The following is a 16,614-nucleotide window of genomic DNA, read 5'->3' as shown; positions in this document are numbered from 1 at the left end:
CTGGCTGTGATCGACATGTTGGAGCTTATACCTCCAGCAGCAGATCATTGTTGAGATGAGCTGGAAATACGGAGACGTGCGTGTCTCCGACTATTTCCAAATAATCTAATGCATGTGAAAACATTCTAATGGATTCCCCGGTTTTCTTTTTTCTTTGTTTTTATGCTTGTCTTGCTCCTGTTAAAGCTTTTTGACAACACCTTCTGAAAAATGTGAATTCATATCTGAATGATACTGTTTTTTGCAGCTGTTGCTGTTCATTACATATTTTGAAACTGCACCATTGTCGGTGGCAAATTAGCCTTATTTGGAAAGAAATTTGTTCAAAATAATTTTCCTGCTTCAGGTGCGATGCGTGTACAATAATCGGTAAAGATGCCAACTTATTGATCTTTATTATTTGTACCCTTTCCCCTCTCTGGTTCTTGTAAGAAAAAAGTAAAAGTAAATAATTAAGATTTCTTCTCTCTGGACATTGTCATTAATTTCTGTGAGGTGAGCTGTACTTATAAGTCATGTCACGCAAAGGATTGTGGGATTCCTCTTTGAAATAGCACCAGTGAGGGACATCATGAGTTCCCTATGTTAAAGGAGCTATGATAGGAAGCGTACAGGCTCCCTTTCCTACCTCCTTCCTTAATGTCTGCACTATTCGGACAGCAGCTATCATGGCGAACGCTGACGCACTTCCAGTTTGGCTAAAATTAGACCTCAGACGCAGCCAGAGACATGATCCAAATATTAAAATTGAGCTCCGGAACAATGCGAGAAATGGACCACTGCGAAATTTCAAACAATAAACAATAAAATTCAGTTTTCTGAAAAGACACGGTTCTCTTGGAGCTTCCATGATTGGTCGGTCCTGAAGGCGGTTCCCATTGTGAGATACTAAGAGAGGTTTGAAAGTGAACAGTAATTGGTGGGGCTGTAAAGGTGCATGTATTCATACTGAAAATATCTGGTACAGCCCTGTCTGTTTCTTACACATATGTACAAAACAAGTAGAGCATTGTACCTACGATGGGCCTCTCTAACCACAGGGGATTTCCTCATAGATGTCATTCATGTACATCTCATACACTGGATTGCCAGGTTTAAAAAGTGACTTTTAATCTTCTGTAGGTGGACGTTTCTGTACAGTTTTATTAAAAATTGCTAAACAACATCATTGACCCTTGTCAAGTGGATTTGTTGAGTATTCCATCCATCTACCGAGTCAGGGGCTGGACCCAGTTATGTCGTTTTTAAAATATTTAAAAATCTGTTCAAAATCTCCAATCAGTTAATAACTAACAAAATTGAATCCTCAGTACAATCACTCACTTGTTCTGACTTCTGTACCACAGTACAAATGTTCCTTTGCTGTAGAGAGGTTACTGATGGGGTTTATTTATTTCAAACATATTAACTTTCACATTCAAACACCATTAGAGATATTCATATGATTTGTTTGGTTGGTAAGTAGACGTAAATACGTACCTGACCCTACCCCCTTCCTTTCATATGCCTCTTTATACAATATTCTTCTAAAAAGAACAATAAAAACAGGACAACAGTTTCTTTTACAAGAAGAAACAACATAGCCAAAGCTATTTGTTATTGTACAAAGAATCTATAAGTTGTGTTTACACACAATACAATTTTAAATCTGAAAAGTTTTCCAGATTTTCTGGGAATTTGACTAAAATGCTGACAAGAAGTGCATTATTTACCTTTTGTAATGACCCATTAAATTGTTTTCTGTCCAGTGATATTTGGACAATACGTGGGGACTTCTGTTTATTTAATTTTGCCGTCTATTTCGGGCATACGTTGAAAATGGGCTTCACTAACACAGTACCCTTTTAACTTTAAAGGGCACATATCACGCAAAAGCCACTTTGTTTTTGGCCCTTAAATACATTTGTTATATATTTGCAGTTTCTAGGAATGCAACAAATTAAAATGAGTCTCCAGGAGCTGCAGAGAAATTGTGTATTTTGGTTTTATTCTCTAATATGATTTTCAAACAATTACGTCAGTGTTTGCTATCTATAGACTTCCAGCTCACCAGTTTTGCGAGTCAGCCATTTTTATTTCCCTAAGTGATTTTTGTAGTCCAAGCTGAAAGATGCAGAAGTTACGAGTAGCTACATCATCAGTTCATTACACCGTCCTCCAGCATACTAGGAAAAAATGGTCGAACAGGGAGGAGTAGAATGCTCTGAGACCTGGGGGGGGGCAAGGCGGGGTGAGAAGCGCCTCCTTTAGATTTAAAGAGACGGCACCAGAACGAGTTGCTCTCAGACACACCTCAGAACATCCTGTTTTGAGGGCCTAGGGAGGTAAACTAACGAGGAATTCAGCCCAAATCATTTCAGGTCCATGTTGTATAGACCACTACTGAATGATTTCAATGTAAAAAGGACAAACTGAAAAGCATGATATGTCCCCTTTAATTTGTACAAAGGGCTTTACCAACTTTCCTCTTTCAGTCTGCCACACTTTTTGTGTGTTATTTGTTGGCAAATGGCATAAAGTGGAAAATTTGTTGACCGGCTTCAGATCTGTTTAGTCACTGCCTTTTAATATCTCAACACAAATGCGGACGCAATTCATACAGTTGATGCTTTTCTGCATGGCTGAATACCAATATAGGTCTTCTCATATCCCTCACTTTACTTTAAAAAGATCCTCCCCTATCGTACAGAAAAGCAGGTAGTTGCTTTATCTATTGCTTCCTTTAGTTTGTTGTCCTTGTTTATTCAGAAATCTGCACCTAGACGGAGTGGAACATCATCAGCACTGTGCCAGCATATGCATACTGACTTGTAGCCCTAGGATTATGCTCCACTTTCAGCGGACCAAAATGGGTTATGGGCCCCAAAGCCTTTAATGTTTAATTCAGCCATTCTTCTTTTTTAAGCAGCTATTTTGGATATTCACGTGGTCTTGTGAGGTGAAAGTTTCAGCAATGTTGGAAACCAATGGTCTGTTGTCTTTACCAGCTGATATGAGAACTAGTAAAGTAGTGAAGATGAGCCAAAAAAAACCTTTATGCAAAAGTCAGACATACAAAAGCTAATTTAGAAGCTGGACAGAAAACTGAAAATTTCAGATGTGTCGAATAAAGCACCTCTAGATAGATAAATAAATAGATCTGTAATTTATTTTATTTTTTTCTAGTTTCTTCATAAAGTGAATTAGTTTGTTCTGCTCCAAGCTTTTCAAGGAGTCGACAGTCACCTTCCGCTTTATTGTGCTGCAGTTGTCTTGCATCGGGCGAGGAGCAGGAAACGGCATCTCAAAGAGAAGGAATGTGTGCGATGTGGAAGATAGCAGAGCAGGATTGGACAGGGCTTTTAAAAAAAAAAAAAAAAAAATGTCCAGAAGCATTCCCTTCTGTCTTCTCCCACTGCATCATCAGCCCTGTTGTCCCTGCTTTCTTTGTGGCCTGGTTGTGTTTCAGCTGCATTTACCATGCATCACTTCACCACAGCACTTAGATGGACTCTCATCCACCGACTGGACCGCAAGAGAGGGGGGGGGGGGGGACACAGCCACTTAAGGCATCATATTGCTTGTTATATATTTGTGCAAACCGGCCAAATGTACAATCGTAAATGTACGAGTTGCACAGAACTCTTTGTTTCACTTAAGGCTATATTAGATAAATCGATACAGTGTAGGTTGTGCCATTTATTGATCAGAAGTTCTCCCATTATAAGAAGCCGTGTTGACTTGAGAAAAGCAGCTTTCAGTCTAGATTGGATGGATCAAAACATTTAGATTATGGTTTGTTTTTTTTTTTACATTATGAAATCACTTGATACATCCATAATTTAGTTTGGTGATGCAGTCACTAATGTGTTTTTTTTTTTTTTTTTTTTTCCATCGTTCTCTGGTGTTTTTGTTGGCAGAGGAGAAAATCAAAACTTGACAATTCATTGGAAGCGATGGCGTAAGCTCGTTGGTGCCGACGCTGAAAATATAAAAACGAGGAAGAAGATATTTCACTTAGGAGTGGGTTTATAATGGATGGAAGCGTTCATAAAGTCCAGATTTATATATATATATAAAAAAAAAAACTGAAGCCAGGTAGAAGTTCCTGCTCTGTGCCGTGGAAGCCACTTTTGTCTGTTTTTGATTGCTCCCTGTGATTGGTCTGTTTCTTTAAGCCTGCCCCTCAGGATGTTGAGTGTAACCTGTTACCGTAATGCAGCTGATTGCACAGCCTGATTCAGGTCCTGGGTGGACACAGGCAAGTCAAGCAGCAGCGATAGAAACTACCAAGTGTGTGTGTGTGTGTGTGTGTGTGTGTGTGTGTGTGTGTGTGCGAGCGAGTGCTGTGTTGCCACATCCGCTGAATGTTTTGACAAAGGGAAGAGAGATGAACACGGCTAGGGAACACCCATGAGAAGGAAGTGCCTGCTCATAAATGCCTTGTTGGTGTGTTAAGGTGTGGAGGCAGAGCGCCGATGGTTTCTTCAGGCAACCAGAGTCGGCTGAGGAACCACCCGATACCGCGCCGCAGTTCAAAGATCAACCGCAACCCAACTGGCATCGTGGGGCGCGCCGCGTTGCACCGGGGAAAGCTGACAGGAAGAATCAGGCAGGCAGGACTGGACGCAGTCGTTCAAGAGGAGGCACAGGGCGGGGCAGCTAGTACACAACAAGGGGGGGGGGGGTCTAAATTATTACGCTCACCGTCTTCACTGCTCCTTCACAGCACCACTTTGTACCCAGATTCTGTCTGGGAGCTGGCAAAACGAGCACACACGTCATAGACTTGGACATTATATAAGCAGGACGGTCAGCTCGCACACGCTGATAAAGAAATATGTTAAATGGGGAAATCATTTGAATAAAGCTTATGCCGTCAAACTGACTCCAGTAACAGGAAGGCCATTTATTCCAGCGTCATGCTAACGGCGTAAATCTACACACGGCAGCGTTTTTGGGAACTTCCACTTGCAGCTGCACCTTGGGAGTGGACGAGCGCGTCAGACCGCGTCAGCCAATGGGTGTGGAGCTCCGCTGGGCAACGGGCTATTTTACCTTTCCACCGCGATTGGTGTTTGGTGCAGGTGCGTCGCTCTGCATGTTGCCGGCGTTAGGCAGAGAGGCCGTGAAAGCCGTAACGGTGTCTAGCCCCGCCGCGGTCAGACTTAAACGTTGGGAAGCTTACAAGCCTGGCTCCCCTCTACCAAGGGGTTAATTAGCAGCTCCTCTCCCAATTGTCCTCTGCTTGTTCACTCTCATTAGTTTAATCTGGCTGTGTCCTCCAGCTTGCCTCTCTTACCTCTATCCTCTTGTGCGCCAGAACATCTCTCTACCCCCTCCTCTCCTTATGTCATCAGGGTGACAACTCTTGTCTACTCCAAAGAAACTGCTGCCAAACCCCATTTATAGCATCTTCTGATTCACATCCCCGCACACACACACTACACTGGTGCTGTTGTTTGGCTTTAACGGAGAATCAAATGAAGTTATGCTCCAGCCTTCTGATTTTTAAAAGGGTGGGGGGAGAAACCCAAAGTGGAGCAAAGGTCTTCCTTGTGGTGGTTGTTGGTTTAAATCTACCTATTCAGGTCCTAACATGGACACTAAAAAAATTTCAAATCACCCTACTTAGTCAGATACTCCCTTGAATCCAAGTGAAATAATTAAAAAAATATCTTATGCTGTAAATTTACTCACTGTACAGCCTCATATTGTTTCTATTTTTATATTTTTACCTTTTCATGCTGCTGGTACGCCTCAATTTGCCCACTGAGGGACAATAAAGAATATTTCTGTTGAAACACCATAAATCGTCGCTACTTGTGTTTTCTAGCAATAACTTGTTGTTGTTTAGTTATTTTCAACCTGGCCTTTTTTAAATACACACACAAAAAAAAATAAGCGAGGGCGTATAAATCAGGATGGTGTGAAAATGAGCTGTGCATATGTAATGAGTGCTGTTTGGGAGGAAGAAATAACAATGAACTCTGTGTCTGTATGGAATCAAATTACACTTCCTCTCTCCTTGTCACCGTTGCACTCGAGATGTGGGAGCTGATAGGAGTGGCTGGAAAATGTGAAGTCTGCTCCCCTCCTCCTCCTCCTCCTCGTCCTCTCTCTCTCTTTCTCTCTCTCTCTCCTCCCCCACCGCCTAACTAAAAATAGCTGCAGAAAGAGAAGGCAGCAAAGTCGAGGCTCTATCTGTTGCTCTGCCAGTGGTTTCTGCACTCCCACCACTAGCAAAATGGGGAAAAAGAGATTCCTGTGAATCACGCCACTTGTGCTAAAAAGCTGATCACCGGTGGAGCGGTTCTGCCTCGTCTTTAAGTACTCTGCATTTTAACATGTTTAAGCTGCCCTGTTTTGGGGGCTTTTCTGCTCCGGGCGGCGGCGGCGGCGTTATCTTGGAGCACAAAGTCTAAAGAGTGAGAGCTGCAAAACCTAACCGGCCATTTGCTTACCAGACGGATGTCTCCTTAAGCGCCGTCTTTTAATAGTTGTTTGAGGAAAAGGTTAAAACCCTGGAATGTTCCTGATAAGTTGCATCGATCACCTGACCTCAGCCAACGGAGCGCGTTTCTCTTGTTTAACCCATTAACACCTGATGCTGCGCACGGGTCAGCGATATGTTAATGTTCGCTTGCTTTGACCACGAGAACCGAAGGGGAGCAGGCTTAGACGGCTGTAAATTCACACGCCATCAAAACCTGCTTCAGTCCCGATGCAAACATTGATCATATAAAGCTGATTAAGGCTTTTACTATAAGTTTGTTTAACATTTGTGGGTTACGTTGTCATTAGAAGTGACTTTGAAGTGACTATAGTTCTGTACTCATAATGCAACATGTTAGTGGCAGTATTAAGACTTCTTGACCTTCTAAGAACAATAACTTATAGCATTAAATTTTTTAACTTGAATTTTTTTTGCTTTGGTGTTCTGAGCAATCATTTTAGTTCATACCTGAAGCCGAGGTGACGTCAACAACCAGATTATTAGAGTGGATATTTTAAACATTCTTTAGCCTCTTAAAGACGCTGTTAGCACCATTAGCATCACCGCCTGGGAATTTCCTGGAGAATCGGCTCCTTACCTGAACCCTGAGGTCTCTGACGGTCGGCCTGCATCTTCAGGGGCAGAGGCTAGAAGCTCAGAAAGCTTTGCTGCTCTCCTTTCATCCGTCCTGTCTGGGGAAGTCAGCTTTGGGTCAAATCGCCCCTTTTGCCTGTTTAACAAAAACGTTCCCAAGGAGAGTACAAATAGACTTCCTGGATGTTGTGGCTCTCTGGGTGGAAATTTACATCATCTTCCTTCAGGGGAACAGCATCTGTACCAGTGTGTAATATTTGTCTTGGTTGCAAAAAAAAAAACAAGCATTACAATTAAACATTCTTTACTAAAAAGTCTGTAGTCTTGAATTCATAGTGCTACAATGTGTTCAAAGATGCAACAATATGCCATACATGTGTAAATCCCCCATATTCTGTTGGTTACTTTTTTAATGAATGTGACATTCTCCAAAGGTGGCACATTTTCTCAGAGTAAGCGTTTAATGAATAAGCTACACCTGGTCAATAGGAAAATAACCCAAAATGAATGGGATTGATTTTACCCTGTTTTTTTTTAAAAGCTTTAGAAAATGTAAGTCACTTCCGGCAAAGTATTGATTTTTTTTTTTAAAGAAGCAGCAGACGGGTTTATCATGACAGTGAAACGATCCAACGACGTGAGCTTTCTAGGGTTTCGTTGTTGATTGCAAAACTGCAAAAGGACAAAACCGACGCTCTCCAGAGTCTAAAGATGTTTGGTCTGTCAAGCGACGGGCCGCCGTGTTTGTGGAAATAATGGCCGTGCCTCCTCTGACTTCATTTCAAACACCTCACCGGTGCTGATAATGGCTAAATGAGTTTTCTTCACACAGTAGCTACTTCCACACTAAAGAGCGGTTTTCAGCGAGACGCGGCGCTCCTTAGATGGGTTGTCTTATGTTCTGTCCATGGTCTGTACCGTCCAGCTCGATCCACTACAGAAATGGGTACAATAGTCCGTTTATGAAGCTGTGAATCTAACGGGACGGCCCTGACACATGTTCATGAGTTGGCCCTCGTTTTAACAATATTCTGACTATAGAAATTGTTTTGAGTTCTGGACATTTTTTTTCTTCATTAGTTAAACCTAAAAGGAAACCGTTTTCAGTGGAAGCGTCCATGGAAATGTTTCTGAACTTTGTCAAGCAGCAGAATAAAGCCTTGTCTTTTTAAAAGGAACCATAAGAGTTCTGGTTCTAAACATGGCAGACGCGGCGTTGCAGCCAACAGCGCTCTTCCCTCCACCGTCATCCAGAGGCCCGTTCGCCGACAAGCTGAGCATAACGCACCGATATTATCATGAGACCTTTTCGCCGTGAAGATTAGGAGGCTAAGGCACCTTGCTTAGGTAGAGACCCGTTTAGAAGCGTTGTCCAATCAGCTGACAGATAAAGTCTCAGGCGCACGTAGGATAAGGTGTTCATTCAGAACGTCTCCTCAGCCTCCAGGACAAAGGACATAGAGCCAAAGCGAGAGACGCAGCGAGGTAAGCTTGGAGCGCAGATAGGACTGTAGACGGCTTGTGTTGGCGTTTAACCCCAGAGGGTTTCTTCTTTCTTTTGATATTAAATGAAGCTCCATGTTATGCACATGGTAGTTAAATAATGGAAAATGACGTTTTATATATATATGTTCATATATTTGTGTCTTGTTTGGACCTGAGAGTCTCGACTGAGTTATAAATGATGGAACTGGAGGTGTCAATGGAAATGTTTCAGTGTCTGGTTTCTGCGCCCCGGGATCCGTAACGCTCAAGCACCTGGACCAAAGTCCAGCGGTACCTTTTTCCAAGTTTGACTTTCTATATTTGTTTTTAATGGACAGTGAAAGTAAGGGTGTTAAGAGGGTCAACCATGGGATTGGGGTCAGCGGGGATGGCCACTGTTTTTAGGATCATCAGCAGGTTTTGTCTTAACCGGATTTGGCTGGAGGAGCTGAATCAACGGTGTCCCGGGATTACAGGAATGACATTGGAGGACAGTTTAGAGTCTACGGGCCAGAGCGTCGGCGGCTTTCACCTGCGGCTGCACTGGTGCAGGGAAACCCAGGGTGCTCTGCCTTTTTTTTATACAGCTGGACACGTAAATCCTTCATCTTCAGAGTACGTTTTGGCCTTATATCCACGTGGAATTTATTTATTTATTTTATTTTTTACACAACCCCCGACCCCTTGGCATTCAAGGACTAATAATGGCCACTCGTTCTCCCAGGTTGTTGGCCTCTGTTTGGGTGAAGAATGAGCGAATCCAACATCCTCCTCAAATTTGTTATCTTCAGCCTTAAGTAGCTGCCTTGTGCTTGTTGCTAGGTAACGGTTTCAAGCTGGCAAGGACAAGTCTTGAGCTGTCTCAAAAGTGATTCACATCCACTTTGTTTGAGCCCCACAGAAGGCATACATGTGAAACTGCGCTTTGTGGATGTACCCGTGTCCGTAAATTCAGAGCAACAGGAGAAAAGAAAAAAAAAAGCCCAATAATACCAATTACTGCCAAATACATGCAACTTGGGAACTAAAATTAGACCGACCGGCGTCATTAAAAGTCAACTTTCCTGTGTTCATCCAGCTGAAAAGGAAGCAGTTTGGTGTATTGATGCTAGGTTTGTCATTTCTTGTTTTCTCTAGATCAGCAAGAGTCCAGGCGGCGGAGCGAAGCAGACCATTAGCAGAGGAAAATGAGTGAACTGGATCAGCTACGCCAGGAGGCTGAGCAGCTCAAGAACCAGATCAGAGTAAGTCTCTTTCTCTCCCACCTTGTTCACTTTCCCTCATGTTACAAACCCAGACCCACCAAAGTTTGACCTCAGCCTTCTGCTTGTCGTGTAGCCGCTCATTCCTCTGGAGGTTTTTTTGAGCTGCTCTCAGAACTGGCTGCAGTTTAACGTTAAAGCTTTTATATTGCTCCAGTTGACAACTTTAAATTAAGTTTGCTGAGTTCAAACGTTTCCTTTTTATACTTGGTTGTAGTCAACGCTGTGCTTTTGTTTCAGGATGCCAGGAAAGCGTGTGCGGATGCTACCCTGTCCCAGGTAAGAAACTTCTCTTCTGCTCTTAGTGGAAAGCAGCTTTATCAAACGCTGGGTTTATGAGGCGACCTTTCTCTCTGTGATCCTCCTCAGATGACAGTCAACATCGACCCCGTTGGCCGAATTCAGATGCGCACCAGACGGACACTGAGGGGGCATTTGGCTAAAATCTACGCCATGCACTGGGGAACTGACTCAAGGTAAGCTCAGTCGGTCCTCCTGGTTCTCACTGAGCCGCTCTTCCTGCTCCGTTTCCAGGAAATGAACCAAAAAGGGAGTCGCTTTCCCCTCAGTGTGAAATCACTCCACTATAACTTCCTTCAGTCAGTTGTGATCAACAGCCAAACGTTGTATTAACGCTGCACTTATTTGTGCGTAGAGAGAATAGTAAAGCATTCGGTGGTGTGGACGCTCGTTGGACATGTGCTCAGATCTAGAGTGTCTGCTGTTTGGTGTCTTGCTCTGCCATGTTTGTGTGCACTGGGATGTGGCATGAGGGTAGGGAAAATACTCAAAATGGAGTCAACCCTCTCTTAAAGCACTGAGGTTGATCACCAAGGCAGATGAACCATCAAGCTCTCCCGCTTTAAAGCCCTTTCCCCTTAGACGTTTACACTGTCCAGCCAGCAATGCGTGTCTTTGTTGCTGTAGTCGGCAGATAATACGGCAAAGTGGTCGCCCCATCATGGCTTAGAAAACCCGCTGCAGTGGAGTGGCGCTGAGATTAGGCCGCGCAGAAGCCGAACATACTCTAAGATGTTTTCTCTGGACACGAGCTGCTGGTCGAGCTTAAACGGGCAAAGGTGTTGAATAATGTGAGAAAGTCCCCGACCCCCTGCGCCCAGCGTGTCCCACGTCAAATGTTTGACATTTAGCACCATGCAAATTAGGGAGACGTCAGCTTTTGTGGTCCTAATGTGAATCACTGTAAAAGAAAAAGGACGTTTTGAGCCTTTTTAAAACAAGTTTTAAGTGTTAAAAAATACCTTATACCAGATTATTATGGCTGCAAAGTGATTTTGGTAAATGGAACAAAGTGATCTAAGTGTATTTAGATAAATCCTAAATATCTCCTCATCTCTTCTCCACATTAAATGGAAACAGCGTTCCTGTTAACCTGCATGTGCTTTGATGGAAGCAGTGAAAATGGAGTAATAATAATTAGAATAGAGAGAAATCTCAAAGGAAAGTGAGCACAATTAACTCTTTGCCTGATGTTGCTCCTGTTGCACCGCTACCATCCATCTCACACACCCAGTGTTCAGGTAACATATTCAGGTTTATGGTGGTTAGGTAAGCCCACGGCGTGCTGCGTTGTCTTCATGTGATCTCATTACCGCCACACTGTAGTTAAGACCGGCACGGTCCCTGCAGCCCTGGCTGTGTTCACCGTTCTCCTGCACCAACCTGCTTTGGGACCGTCGCTGTGGTTACTCTTGCCCGATTCACCCAGATAGCGTGAGGCGTCCGCAGAGGGGACCTGAGAGGGCCTTTAGATTAAAGCTGTTTTTAACAAAGCTCTGTCATCAAAACAGGAGTCAGGGTTCAGAGTAAATACATTTAGTTTCAAGCGCAGAGAAAATGTTCAGCACATTTTTCCTCAATATTTTCTGCTAATTGTGTAGAGTAACGTTATTAGTTACCAGACCACAAATCTGGAAAATAAGTTGTTAAAGAAACTGACCGAGTGGTGGCTGATTGGCTGTGTTGTAACTTTGGCCTAATAATAAAACGTATTCAAATATTTGATTCGTTTAAGATACTTGAGTTTCACAATATGTTGTTTTGTCACATTTGTCAGCAGGTTCATTGTACAGGAAATACAAGCTGCTTATTTAAAGTTGTGCATCTTAAGTTATCTTCTCTTTCTTCTTCAAGGCTTTTGGTCAGCGCCTCCCAGGATGGCAAGCTCATCATTTGGGACAGCTACACCACGAACAAGGTAAACAGCCATGCTGCACTTCTAGAAGTTTATTTGGACACGGCTGGCTCCGCTCAAATCATCGCAGGAGAACGTGAGGAACAGCCAGCGGTCTCTCTGATGTCACATAAACGCAGCTAATTACAGCTCGTTCCTACACAGCCCCATACAGAGCCAAGGCTGTATTTAAGGAAATAAAACTGGTCGCATGTGCTTTGCTTTCAGAAGAAACCCGCTTGCAGTTTGCGATTAGAGGTTCTGTCAACTTAGAAAAAGAAACGAGTGGGAAAACGCCCAAATTGGTTCAATTTTGATGATGAATTTTAAGCAGAAACTGTTAGAAAGTTTTTTTTTTCATTGAATATGTTAGAAACCCAAGTATTCCCTATTCTATAGAGGGTAGTGGAGCCTCCAAAGGTTGGTTCATAACATCACAGCACAGTCATGAATTTAGGTGTTTTAATCATGATCAAATTTGGAAATATGACGTGAAACTGACGTCTAAATTATTGAGTATGTTAGATGACTCTGAGGTAAAATCCTCTTTACTTTATTGAAACTATAAGAATTGCCTCCTTATCTTATTTAAATCGGCAAAGCTGTGACTGCGTGGCGTTTGTAGAGGCCAGCAAAATGAGTGTAGTGGGCTTTGTGCCCTTGAAAGGTTAATAGTGCAGACAGACTTTGTCACATAGCCCCCTCTCTCTCCCTCTCTTCCATCTGTCTCTGCGTACCGTCTAATATTAAACCCCCCCCCTCCCCTCCAGGTCCACGCCATCCCGCTGCGCTCCTCCTGGGTGATGACGTGCGCCTATGCCCCTTCTGGGAACTACGTTGCCTGCGGTGGCCTGGACAACATCTGCTCCATCTACAACCTGAAGACCCGTGAAGGAAACGTGCGCGTCAGCCGCGAGCTGGCCGGACACACAGGTAGACGCCTCCACTCCGGATCCATCCGTCTGGCTTCACTGCTGCTGCTGGTCACTCAGATTTACCTTTACGCTATGTTTTTACCGTAATGCAAAGCAATTTAAAAAAAAAAGGCATTTTTGGCACCAATCAAATATTTTAGTTGTGATCGCTTTCATGTTTGTGTGCTAAAGATGGAAAAGTACATAAATCTTGTACTTTACTCTGAGGTCTTAAAGTAAAGCAGCCATGGTGTCAACAGCCTCTGCTGATCTCTAGTAACATATACAAAGTTTGACACCATCATGTATAGTTTTATAAGTTTAGAGTTGATGTAAAGTGCTGGGTCATTAGCAAGCAGCTGCCTGGCTTTGTTCTTCCATCAGAGAATACCTCTGCATAAAAGCTTCATGGCTCTCAACCAATCACTGATCGCTGCATTTTCAGATGCTGACCATTTGACCTCAGCGTTGTAATCTACCTCTTTGTTTTAGAGCAGAGTATATCAATCAGCGTTTTGTCAGGTTTGGCTAAAGTGACCTTGATTTATATGCTTCAGTTTCTTCCATTTCCAGCAGTGGAGCTGTCAGATTGAATATTTCACGCCTCGACTTTAATTAGATCATTTTACAAGTCTGGATGAATATGGGGGCGGGGCGAAACTGTTCACATTAAATAGTTTGAGCCCCTAGACGTTCCTTTTTCCACCAGCTATAAAATCAAAAACAATTGTTTTGAAAATTTGACTGAATTGTACATTTTTCACTGGTCAGCGTTGCCCCTTACCTGTAATTTGCCACATCAACTTAAGTTTCAGTCCAACTCATGGAGTTGCTGACAGCACCAGGAAATAAGAACACAAATATCAGAAGACAGCTTTTATTTCTGGCTAGAGTTAGCGACCAGAAGACTTTAAGCCGGTCCTGTGGTTCTCCAACAGGCTTTGGTCCAAAGACAGCATTTAAAAGTTTCTCAGTGTTTGTGAACGGAGCTGTTTTCTTCTTTAAAGCCCGTGTTGTCAGCGACACCGATCACCGTGCCTGAAAGGTGTCGGTCGGATCTTTTTGGTTTTTTTTTTAAATCAGTTGTATCAACACGAGCTAATGAAAGTGTTGAGCGCTTGAGCAAGGAGCATTCATCTGATCAGTGTCACATGACGCAGGAAGTGTGTCAGCATTTTAGTTCCAGTTCCTTCACTACAGGGAGGGGTGAACGCACTCTGCCAACCAGTACTGGATGAATTATGGAAGCAAGTCATGAACCAGGAGATGCCCTAGAGTGCTTTTTGTTTTTGTGGAGAATTAGTCGATTCATCCCCCCCCCCCACCACCCCCCCAATATACAACCCACATAGGCTTCTCTGTGGCTGTGATTCTGTTTGGGATCAGGATATTTCCTGCAAACAAAAGCAAAATGAGATCTTTCTGCCTTTAAAAGTTAAGAGTACATAATAAATGAACCTGTGTGTTTGATTTTTGTTCAGGTTACTTGTCCTGCTGTCGCTTCCTGGACGACAACCAGATTGTCACAAGCTCTGGAGACACCACCTGGTGAGTAGCGGTACTGCGTCAATTATATCGCAAAATCATTTTAAAAAGCAGACCTTAAATTAGATCTCATCGTAATTTAAACATTGTGAAACCACCTAATCTGCTTTTAGTATCAGTGCATCAGTTTTTTTTTGTATTGGTCCTTTAAAATTAAGTCAATTTATTTTTATGCCATCAGTTTACAATACATTTTATTTCACTTTTCCTTACAAACCGGTCCAATTCATGTTCAGTCATACATAATACAATAATAATAAAAATCCCCCCTGTTCACGCCTCAGCTGTGATCCGATTCAGTTAGCTATAGTTCAACTAGATGCAATTTATTAAACAGTACGGTCAAATTAAGTCAACTTTTGATGGTAATTGGCGAAAGTCATCCTGGGAAGATTAATCATGGACATTTCAGTCATTATTGATTTCTCTTAACCTCCCAAATCTTTATTTATTTTTTTAAATAGTTTATTTGCTTTCAGGTAGCTCATTGTTGCTGATTTATTTATGCATTGAATAACAGTTTTGTAGGGAATGTCTTGACTGTTTTTTTTGTTTTTTGTTAATATATACATTCATTTTTTGTTTCTTTTTTTTAACAGTGCTCTGTGGGACATTGAAACTGGTCAGCAGACAACTACATTTGCTGGTCACACCGGTGACGTGATGAGTCTCTCGCTGGCGCCGGACAGCAGACTGTTTGTGTCTGGAGCCTGCGATGCCTCAGCCAAGCTCTGGGACATCAGAGAAGGAATGTGCCGACAGACCTTCACCGGCCACGAGTCAGACATCAACGCCATCTGTGTACGGAGAGCACACAAACACACAAAAACTTACACGCGTATTTTGTCACGGTGTCAACGGACCGGTCTTAGCTGTGTGCTTACACCCTTTAATCTGGACGGCACAGTCACTGATGCCGGTTTGATTGTTGGAGCTTAGCGTCGTGGCACAGCACGGCCCCTCGTGTCTGGGTGGAGGTCAGAGGAGACGCCAACGGCCCAATGAGAGAGCTCATATTCAGCAAAGTGATTCAAAACTGGTTGAGCCATTTTGGACCCGGAAAGTAATCTAACTGACCAAAGTACGCTACTAAGAATTCAAAACCTTAATTTTTTTATTAAATGTATAAAAGTGGTATTAAACTATGCTAAATGAATGTTATATATATAAACTAAAGGCACTGAGGGCAGAAACAGTCCATCCAACTAAACAAATACATTCCTATCCAGAAACTGATTTATGTACACAGGTTCATGGATTATGGGAGCAAAATGGCCTGTAGCGCGGTACAGTACCCTGGAATCAACTTGCTACAACTTCTTTAAAAACAATTGTGTTAAATTTGTTGATATTGGATTGTTACACTGAACTGCTCTCAGTTCTGACTCTGAATGTCAGAAATATTATCTACTGCAGAGAAATGAATGCAAAATCCATCCGGATGTGTTTATTTAACACGGAGACATGAGTACCCATCGTTTGCTCTCCTCTTGCAGTTCTTCCCCAACGGCAACGCCTTCGCCACGGGCTCAGACGACGCCACCTGCCGGCTGTTCGACCTGCGCGCCGACCAGGAGCTGATGGTTTACTCACACGACAACATCATCTGCGGCATCACCTCCGTAGCATTCTCTAAGAGCGGCCGCTTACTGCTGGCTGGTTACGATGACTTCAACTGCAACGTCTGGGACACTTTGAAGGGCGACCGCGCAGGTTAGCCTCGCTCCAACAGATAAATGATGAAATGAAATGTTGTCGGGTGGAAGAACATGTCTGAAACCGTTCCTGTAAGGTCTGAAAAAGAGTCATAAATGGACCCAGATTTTCTTACTAGGCCCTAAAACATGTTTAGTTGCGTCTTCGATCCATAGTATATTTTATATAGATGTGCTCATATCATTTTATTGTTCTCTGCTTTAAAGCATCAAAACTGAGAATTCCCACTATATTTGGTCTTTAAACACATCAACATCCAATTGTGCTATATAAATAAATTTGCCTTGCCTTGTTTGAGTTTAAAGGTTAAAGATGTGTTTTAATGCTTAAGTTGACGTAATCCTTTTAGTCCAATGTTTATATTTTTTGGATGCAGTTTTCTTCCCTATGTGCCACAGTATAGTTTGAAAACAGGGATTTCAATACTCA

General features: G+C 42.8%; 1 protein-coding gene across 4 annotated transcripts in view; it reads left to right on the top strand.

The window, feature by feature from the left end:
• gnb1a (guanine nucleotide binding protein (G protein), beta polypeptide 1a) overlaps positions 1–16,614 on the top strand; it is a 38,452-nt gene that overhangs the window by 13,622 nt on the left and 8,216 nt on the right. Inside the window, exons 1-9 of one of the 4 annotated variants that reach the window (XM_036133155.1) lie at positions 8,455–8,554; positions 9,692–9,798; positions 10,057–10,095; positions 10,186–10,292; positions 11,971–12,034; positions 12,781–12,943; positions 14,406–14,472; positions 15,069–15,270; positions 15,966–16,182. In XM_036133155.1, the coding sequence (XP_035989048.1) occupies positions 9,742–9,798; positions 10,057–10,095; positions 10,186–10,292; positions 11,971–12,034; positions 12,781–12,943; positions 14,406–14,472; positions 15,069–15,270; positions 15,966–16,182 (916 nt within the window). In that variant the 5' untranslated portion in view covers positions 8,455–8,554; positions 9,692–9,741. Of the gene's footprint in view, positions 1–8,454; positions 8,555–9,062; positions 9,170–9,691; positions 9,799–10,056; positions 10,096–10,185; positions 10,293–11,970; positions 12,035–12,780; positions 12,944–14,405; positions 14,473–15,068; positions 15,271–15,965; positions 16,188–16,614 lie in introns of those variants that run through there. The other 3 variants (XM_036133206.1, XM_012861935.3, XM_036133251.1) reach the window with 3 other exon arrangements.

Source organism: Fundulus heteroclitus, chromosome 1 (genome assembly GCF_011125445.2).
Source record: "Fundulus heteroclitus isolate FHET01 chromosome 1, MU-UCD_Fhet_4.1, whole genome shotgun sequence".
Lineage (NCBI taxonomy): Eukaryota > Metazoa > Chordata > Actinopteri > Cyprinodontiformes > Fundulidae > Fundulus > Fundulus heteroclitus.
The sequence above is the reverse complement of the archived record's forward strand: the minus strand, read 5'-3'. Positions and strand labels throughout refer to the sequence as shown.